Source organism: Chanos chanos, chromosome 5 (genome assembly GCF_902362185.1).
Source record: "Chanos chanos chromosome 5, fChaCha1.1, whole genome shotgun sequence".
Taxonomy (NCBI): Eukaryota; Metazoa; Chordata; class Actinopteri; order Gonorynchiformes; family Chanidae; genus Chanos; species Chanos chanos.
In genome coordinates, this window is record NC_044499.1 from 34,657,233 (window position 1) to 34,666,777 (window position 9,545).

Sequence of the window (9,545 nt, forward strand, 5' to 3'; positions counted from 1 at the left end):
GGTTTCCAGCCATTAAAATGTCTAGTGCCAGTAGATTGTCAGCATTCCCACCATTATGGTATCATTAAGTAAAGCTGGTTCTTTTTCTGTAGCCTTGCAGCAGGGTGGATGGAGAAGATCATGGGTTTTGGTAGAGTAGTAGAAGTGGCATTGTTTGACCTCAGGACCCTCATCTTTCCACTATTCACTTCATGGAGCGGATTCACTTCAGTTCATTTTTTTGATTTGTTGGGGGGGAGGGGAGTGGGGAGGGCCTTGTAATCATCTAACCATCCTCTAATCCATTTTCCTTCTATAAGGCCAGTCCTACTCTGAAAAATTCACTCCTAGTCTGGACTCCGTTGGAAACTCAGCATTACTTTCCTTCTAATGTGGATTATGATTATTATTATTGTTATTATTATTTGTGATTCTGCTAAAGAAGGTGACTGGACTCCATTTGTGAGCTATTTTTCAAGAAATTATCATCTCAACAAGTCATGGCGCAGCTTGGACATCATCATGGAGGCTTGCCCATCAATGCCATTCTGGACTTTCTTGTAAACTATGTACAGTATCTGGAGAGTTTCTGTTACATTTGGAGATAATTATGACATTTTTATACATGTATGTCTTCTTTTTTCTTTCTTTCTTTTTTTTTAAGTTCTCAAAGTCCATAGAGAATTGGTTGACAATGATCACGTCTGGCCCTTCCAATGAGGAGCTCTCTTGGGCTTTTAATGTGTGAGGATTTTTTTTCTTCTTCTTCTTCTTTTATGGCTTTTGTCATAATGGAATTCGTGCTGCAAAAGATTTTTTTTTTCTCCCCCATCATTAATGAAGAATACATTTGAGTGTGAATTGGCTGAATGCTTCATTCTCATTTTTTTTTTGTCTTTGTTATCCTGTGGTGTGGTTTGGATAGAGGAGGAAAATTAGTTGTGTTTGACATTTCCTTTTTTTTTTTTTTCATTTTCGTAGTCTTGGTGAAACTATAGAGAAAAAAAAAAAAACGTGCACTGAAAAAATGTCCAAAATTGAGTCAAAATGTTGTAGGTGATGTAGGCTGAAAGATCACAATGTTAAAACAGAAACAAGAAAAAAAGAAAACAAAGAAAGATTAATACTACTGTCTGATGTTAATGTTCACTGTGTTTTATACAGTACCTAAATTTTTGTTCACTTTGAACATTTTTACTTAACATTTCAAAACGTATTGTGCAAAGAGATGTAATTTTTTGGAGTACTTGAAATGCATTAATAAAAAGACTCAGTTGAAACGATTTTTGTTTTGAATATAGACTACATTCAGTATTCTACAACAGTGACTTGTGTGTGTGTGGGGTTTTTTTTTAACGTTAACTGGCAGAATCTGTGGAATGTTTAGGTGTACTGGTGGATAGGATGCATAGTTTACTTACAGAGCCTAATCAAATAGGCATTTGCTTTACAAGTTGGGTAAATTTAAAAACCTAACATTGACAGTACAAACAGTTATTTAGATAATCAGTCAAAAAATATTAACATCTTCCACAAGACTTTAGCTTCACTGAAAATGACCACTGTTGTGCGTGCTAGGTCGTATATCTCATCAGGCAGGATTACAAATCAAGTATGTGAGTAAAAAAATAGGAGAAAATATTTTAAATGTTACTGTTGGATATTGCTGACTTCTGATAGTGTGCGAAACTCCCCCTGTGAACTGAGAAATCTCAGTAATGTATTATCCGTTGTAAGGCATTGCTTCTCCCGTTTGTTCATCAGTTGGTAGTTTTTTGTTGTTTTTTTTTTTAAATATTTGAGGGTGGTGTGTGCGTAGTACTCTTCATCCTAGCCTTAGAAGACTGAGGGCCTTCCTCACACCGCACAAATATACCCTCCTGTGATGGCTTAAGGTGAATGACATCACCTGATGGGGCACAGAACCAAGTCCTAAATGGAAAATGAGAGCAGTTATTTGAAGTGTCCTACAAAAATGTTAAACCACAATTACTCCTAACATTAAACTCTCTAATATTTTGACTTGATAGACCCTCCAAATAAGAAATGAATATTTCCCATTACATAAGTAAAGTCTTTCTACAATAACTCATTAGTTATTCTAAACGATGGATACTGTTCAAGTAGGGTATAGGAATTGATAAATCACAAATGGTAAGTTAGAAGTCCTTGTTAATGCATCAGTTAATGTGTATGAGTGTACTGGGTTAGCAGAATCACTAGATGGAGTATAACACTTGAAAAAGCTGAGAGCTGAGCGTTCAGCCGTGCTTGATGTCACGGACTCGTACGTCAGCTGGTGTTTGTTGTTCAATAATGAACATCAGCAACGTGGTTTCTGGCAATGGAATGCAAAGCCTTCAGAGTCAAAGCGATTACAGCAATGCTTTTAACCCCTAAAACGTTTACTTTGCAAACCCAACTGCTTTGTAGTTTACTTCTGTAACTATTCATCCTGCCTACTTTTCCTCTGTCTACACATGGCTTTGTCTTTGACCCTAAAGTCTGACTCACCTTAACCTGACTGAGATCCAACTCATGTTGCGTAAACTCTCTCAGATTGATCTCTCTGACTAACTTCATCTGAGAGCTACTGATTTTTCCCAGGCTCTGGAAATTTACTCACTTCTCCTGGGTCTCTCCCGCCCTCAGACGGATCCTCTGCACACCGAGCTCTGTGTCCTGCCTTGATCCACTGAAGGACATGATGTTTGTCATTCTCCTCCACCAGCTGGACCACACAGCCTCTCCCTCCCAACGCAGCTTTAGTCCAGTCAGATTGCCGAGATCTGAGTCCACAGTGACCAGTGAGGTGTAGGATTTATTTCCTGCATGTTCGTGAAACCTGAGAAATCACAGAAAGTCACAAGAGGATGGACCAACAATGTAATGAAAAGGGTAGTGCTGTCCAAGAAAGTGTCCTTTTTTTGATACTTATTTCTATGTACCAAACCAATATCCCCCAGTTTAAAACAAAATCTCATGGGACTACAACACAGAGATATGTGACAGAAACCCAAGGAGTACTGGTTGTATTTTTCATTGAATAAAGCAGCATTTTTGAGGGCCTGGGGCAGATTAGTGGCCAGAGAACTCTTCTTCTCTTATGTATCAAGTATGGAGGTTTGATCCGAGTATCAGATTACAGCTGTCTTTGTGATGCTGTAGTTACTTAACCTCCAGCTTCAAAGGCTCCATATGGCTTATATAAAGCACTTAATAGCACTGCTCTCTGGGCACGATGGATCACTGTGTGAAGTGAGTATGATGAGACCTGTTATACTGTAAATGAAAGCCATTGTTAATCAGTTGCTCAGAGATAAAATGTCTGTGGGAAATGCTTTTGACAACATCTTTGTTAGTAAGTACACAGCTGAAAATTTTGTTGCTCAGTGGCAGGTGCGACAGTGATGCAGACATGGATCATGTTTTCCAGCCCTCTTTATCTGTAGCACTGTGTGCTTGTAAAATGCAAATTTATTGTCTACAAAATGAACTTTCAATTTATTTAGGCCATACTGTTTCCTCCAGTCAACCCCCTTTTTATTTTTATTTTTTACTTGTTTGTTTATGTTTGTTTGTTTTCCTTTTTGGGGACAGAGAACAGTGCATGTATAAATATTGTTTCTCATGATGTAACTGAACTGAACTCTGGAATGGAACACCCCATTCCCCCTCCACGCACACACACACACAGACACACACACACACAGACACAGAGGCACACGCAGACCATCGTTAGCACGAGCTGATGCACATGTTTGTGGTATTGATTACCAATACTCTGATCTGCTCTGAAGAGCTGCCTGTGTGTGCTGTTGTATAATAAACAGTTTGAGTGTTGACTCCATTCTGCTGGCATAGGTGTCAGGGATATAGATGAAGGGATGTGTTATTGAGTGATTCATTGGGGGGGAGTGCTAACACAGAAGCTAACAAAATCAGATCACCCACACTTTCTGCCTGCCCAAACGGAAGATTCTGTTTCTCAGAATGACACTTGCCACTACTCTATACCACGTTATATTTTATTAACAATTAACAGTCCCTTCAAATGAGGAGAAAAAAAAAACTTTAGAGAATTCTTTCACTTACATGTCAGCCAACCATTGTTAAATTTAGCTTTATGTGGTAATATAAAAATACAAGCGTCATTGCAATTCTGTTTTTACTGCTATCTAAAATCACAATATCCTAAGCTATCCATGCTGTGTTAGAGAAGGCATACTCACAGGGTAACTGGCAAGTCTTGACTTGCTCCCTTCGTTCCAGTTAATAAGATGGAGATGGAGGCTTCGACTGGTTCAATTAGGTTGCTTAAGAGAACCCTGATCTGGTAATGGTAGACTATTAAGGAGGAATAAATAGAAAATAAAAGTAGTTTACTCTCATTAATAAGAGAAAAACAACAAATCGTTTCCTATGCTTTTATTTTTGGAACCTTTAAGAGAGCATAGTAATTTTAAGTTTCATACGGAATATGGTTACCGTTTCTTTTTTAACATGTCCCAGCTAAAGTTTAGGTAATTTAAAGTAGATGTTTGGAATAATATGTTAATTTAAGCATAGCACTGGTAGTAAAACTGGAAAGTCCCATGTCTTTGCTGCTTAATTACCAGCTCTGCCCTAGGCATTAGCTCCCATAAACAGTGATGAATTTCTCAGTGTCTCTTGGTGACATTGTCTCCCCTTAGATTAGTTTATAAATCTGAATTAAGCCCCAGTGTCTGAATGACAACACAGTTGTTTAAAATACTTTCAGCAGATCTATTGCCAACCAGGTTGGTGCACTTAACCTTGGTGAATTTGATGGGTGTTGCCAAGTACACTCCCAAACCATAATTGCTGCATCTATTTCAAAAATGTTCCCTCCCTTCGCTCTCGTAACACCTCAGTCAGTTATTTCTTAAATTATCAGTTCACTCCTGAAAACAGGACTGAAATAATCTTAAACCTTTTCAAACCTGAGAACACTGCAGAGTTTTCACGTTCAGATTTTCACTGTTTTAGCGTTTACCTTTGTAAGGTGTCTGCGAGCGAGTTTTCAGGTACAGGCCCTTGGAGCTCCCCCTGTACGTCTTTCTGACATCGTATCCCAGCATGTTGCAGCGATTCTTTTTACAGTCTACACACAGGCCCTTATCAAATGCGTTGTCGTCACGGCAACGGTAGGCTCTGCACTGCCTGTCCTTGTACAGCAGAGAGTCCGTGAAGAGCTGTGCTGAGCGCTCGTGAGAACATTTAATTGTCTTTGGAAAACCTGACACAATGGGAGTGTAAAAAAATAGAGTGAAGGAGTGAAATATGTGGGGGGAAAACAATAAAAATTCATTTCAAGACTTAATCTACCAGTTGTCTCTAGCATTTATTAACTCATTTTAATATTTTATCAGTGCTGATTAAACATTAACCACTAAACATTAATTAAACACTAAACACTAAATTAAACATTAAATTAAATGGTTAAACATTAAACACTAAACAAAAATTAAACATTTAACACGTTCGTATTATTCATTGTGTTATTCAGCTTTGGATTGCATTTTAATATAAACAATCCAGACTAAAAACACAATCCAATTACATACAATACTTCATATGTATATATTTGTGTGTCTGTTTGTCTGAATGTATGTTTCAGTAACAACCTCCTACCTTGCAGCCCATACTGGTATAAATTGCTGTACATTTCCATCATTTGACATCCTGGCTGAGGGGAGCCACCATTTGGGTAAAAATCAATGTGTCCAACTGTCTGCTTGATGCCCACACCCAGCCCGATGTTGGACTTTGCAAAGGTGTGGATAGCATCCACAAACTTAGCATCGTCAGGGGACAGTCTTTCAGAGGGGGGAGCCCCCTCAAATTGAGGCCCTGCGGGATCCAGCCCTGTGGAGGAGTTAATCCACTCAGTCATTCACGGGATCACTCCCTTTGAATTACATTTAAATACACAGGACAGGATATCTAGACAAAAGTCACAGACAACTCAGCTAATTTGAAGATGTATAAGTTTTTGATATATTATATTGCTACTACAGCCCCTCTTGTTGTAAGGGTCCATTTGTGTGTATTGTTTGAAGACAGTTGTGGCATTTGACTAGAATTGTGCTTCAGGCTTTTATACTTCTCTGGGATTATGTGGATGCTGCATCATGTCTTATCAAGCTTGTATAGGAAATGCAGGTTAAAAGTGGTAGCATTAAAACCTTTATACACGGTTTTAAAACCTCGATGTGTTGATTTTTGTCATGATCAACCAAAGAGATTTTAGACAGTATTTACAGTGGAAGGGCACTGTTTAATATGGCTGGAGTGCTCCTCTCTTTCCCAGGCTGTTTGATATACCTTGTCTCACAATCTGTCCTTGAGTGGGAAAAGCCTCATGTCTTAGAATTAATTAGAGATATTTTTAGAAATTTTAACACCACAAGGTGTGATAGTAATTGAATAAGAACTGAGGTAATATACAGTGCTTCCAGGCAAGTGCTACATCTGTATAAGTGCATAACTAATTAGCATCATCCACAGCACAGTATGGTTATGATAGTGGAGATGAGAAGCTAACTTGTAGCTTCTGTGAGTCAGACTACTCAGTAGAAAACATTGTATTTTGGCTTCGGTCCCATTGAGGGGCTTCTGGCAGGGATACAGGCAACCAGCTGAGAGATAGTGCACATTCTCCACTCCAGCAATATTTACCAAGAACATGAGGTACCACAATCCCCATCTGTATTCCTGCTTCTCTTGAGATGTGTTATCCTGCTGCTTAGTCATGTGAAATACTGCCGGTGGTTTTAGAATTAACCTCACCATTCTGTTGATTTAATGGACCAAAAGAAGTGTAAACTGTTCTATGTTTTACTGTAGCACAAGGTCTATTGCTATGTATGACCTTGTATATAATGACAGTCACTTGCATAAAATCAGGTGAGATGAGTAGTGTGATTGTATTTGCCTGTGATTCGTCCAAGTTTCCCAGGTCCTTTTATGTAGTTGCCAGCAAACCCAGCCACATGAGCTCCTAAACTGTAGCCGATCAGATGAACCTTGTCCATTCGGAGTTGGCTGTTTTCCTTACAAGGTCATAAAACTCAAATTATTCAGCTGAAGACTTGGATTTGACAAACATGAGTGAATTCCAATTAAATGAGACAGTTCCCTTTGAAATACAATGATGTGTTGACAAAATCTGTCTGATAGATTTGCCGTGAGAGCTCCCGTTACAGCTGTGGTCAACTTGTGTTGGCATGTCTAGAAATTTGCGCTATGCCAAAATTACGTTGCCTGGCAGAATCAGACCAAACTGTGAAATCAGCACTAGAGCTCTTGCTTCTGATTGAAAAATATATAACTTTTGTGGTGTAAGTATTTGGTCTGTGGTACCTTCAGCCATTCCAGCAGATTGGCTACATCGCGCCCCACCTGCTTGCTGTTCTTAGTTGCGATTGGATAAGGTCGGCGGGCCAGGGGGCGCCAGTCATTGATGATAACATTGACATGCCGTAGCCTGCGTTTAAAAGCTGAGGCTAACTTGAACACCCAGTCCTCCATTAACCCACTTACCTGGAGACAGAGATAGAAAACAAATACATTTCCACTCTACATTTCATAGCTGTACTTGACCTCCAGCAGTTTTCAAACATTTTTCAAAATTTTCTGTGATGTAACGTTTTCTGTCATTTCCCTGATTCGATTCCTGCTCAACTCAACAGAGCTCTAGCATTCAGATTTACGGGAAGCATTGTGTAACTCGCCTACATACAAGTTTAATCACATAAATTTTAACTAATTCTGGGAAGAGCGTAATTATTCAAACAGAGTTTTCTTAAACCATGTGTTTTGCACATGCTATGGCATCTCAGTGACTCATGCTCACATTTTACATGTAACGACAATTTTGTTAGTCTTTCACCATACAAATCTCCTTTATCTGAAATGAATAAATATAAGTACACATTTAGTTATATATTCAGCACTGAAATGACATTAGTAAGGAGTCTGAATGGGCCTTACCGACCAGCCATGAATTATAATGACCAGAGGACTTGTTCTGTTGAAACTGCATGCGGACAGTGTGTCAGATTGAAAGGGTTGGATTGTACAGGTATCTTCAAGTGAACTGCCCTCGAAATACATATGGAAGCTGGATTTCACCACAAAGGGCATGTGATTAGACTGCTGAGCCCCCATCGTGTCATCTAAACATGGAATCAGTTCGCTCATTGTTAGGGAAACACAGACTTTAACTGGCTCGCCACACAATTGACTTTTTCCAGCAATATTTCAATCAATTTCATAGCAAATGCTCAGACTGTTTACATAAAAAACATACAGATAAGGTTGGGGACTGCAGTGTGATCAGTTATGTCTTTAAAATGGACAGACTCACATCCTGAACATTTAGTTTACAGTATCTTAAAAGTACGCACTGTAATGTACACATACAATATTCCATACCAAATTTAAAGCACTGTTCTTGCTGCATGAAGAAAGACACAGCACTTACCTGTTCTGTTCCCTTTCATTTTTACTACAGCAGTGAAACTATGAAAAAACAGGGTAAAAGTTAATAGCATTAACAAGACTCTCATCTTGATCCAAGCTGAAGAGAAAAAACATCAAACATCTGTACGCCTGAGTCACATGGGAAAATAAAATTACAGTCCTGGCGGGAGAGGGAGAAGAGTCTAGCCCAAGGCAGGAAATACACTCCTCATGCCTGGTAGGGATTTCAAAAGAAAGCTAAACTGTGCTGCCAAGTTACAAAGAGGAGGAGGGCCAGGAAGACAGGAACGTCTCACTCTGTCCTCTGATTGGTCAATGCCATTTTTTTGACTGTATGTGAAAAGGGAAAGCACTACTTTATGAATGACGTAGTGAAAGTTGGAAAAAAGTAGAGAGATAGTGAAAGAAAATATGGGAAGCTACAGTATGATCACCACAGTAGTCACATTTAATTAAAATGAGAAAAAGACTTTAATTACTTACTAACACAATAGCCCATTCCAAAAAACATTTCACATTTCAAATTTCATTTAAAATTTAGAAATCGTCATCTCAAAATGATTTTAATTACGAATTTTTTTCTTTTTTTAAATCACAAAGTATGTTATATTTAACTTTTAGAAACAAAATATGTATGAAGAGGGCTATTAAGGAGTTACAGGCTGACTATGTAAAATTTTCTTTTCCGTTCCTCCTGGAGGTTAGTTTAAGTCTTCAAAGTGTTTGCCTTGCGTTCTGTAAGGGAGCAAATATGAGGACAAAATGTAAGCGTATTATCAGTAAATTACAAGAAACAGGCAGCTCAAATTGTTATCCTGAGATTTAGATCACAGATATATCAAAGGTTGCGTGGTTCCCCTAACGGTCAACTGAGGAACCATAAAGATGCCTGATACTAAAAACACATGAGCTCTTTTATAAGACTCTCTCCCTGTCCGTTTCCCTGACAGAGAGTGGGACGGCAAAAACCTAAAAGGAGTTGTGTGTAATTAGTTACGTGGTAGCACAGTATAAACATGGGAGAGGAAAGCAAACATAGCTCCTGCCTCTAATTCCAG

The 9,545-nt window shown here is 38.7% G+C and overlaps 1 protein-coding gene across 1 annotated transcript; it reads right to left on the reverse strand.

Annotated features, from left to right (window-relative positions):
- Positions 1 to 1,099: 1,099 nt before the first annotated feature.
- On the reverse strand, positions 1,100 to 8,713 carry lipcb (lipase, hepatic b). The gene is made up of 9 exons (XM_030775458.1): positions 8,489 to 8,713; positions 7,996 to 8,180; positions 7,366 to 7,545; positions 6,938 to 7,055; positions 5,635 to 5,868; positions 4,997 to 5,239; positions 4,212 to 4,326; positions 2,606 to 2,824; positions 1,100 to 1,911 (listed from the first exon to the last, which is right to left on the reverse strand). The coding sequence occupies exons 1-9, from the start codon at positions 8,571 to 8,573 to the stop codon at positions 1,770 to 1,772; spliced, it is 1,521 nt and encodes a 506-aa protein (XP_030631318.1). The 5' UTR covers positions 8,574 to 8,713; the 3' UTR covers positions 1,100 to 1,769.
- Between the last annotated feature and the right edge of the window lie 832 nt (positions 8,714 to 9,545).

Bases quoted from the DNA above. Each gene is read 5' to 3' on its own strand.
- lipcb (XM_030775458.1), bottom strand. From the start codon at position 8,573: ATGAGAGTCTTGTTAATGCTATTAACTTTTACCCTGTTTTTTCATAGT. The intron at 7,546-7,995 runs GTAAGGCCCATT...CTCTGTCTCCAG, and splicing joins TTATAATTCATGGCTGGTCG to GTAAGTGGGTTAATGGAGGA. The intron at 1,912-2,605 runs GTGAGTAAATTT...TTTTCCATTTAG, and splicing joins GCGGGAGAGACCCAGGAGAA to GACTTGGTTCTGTGCCCCAT.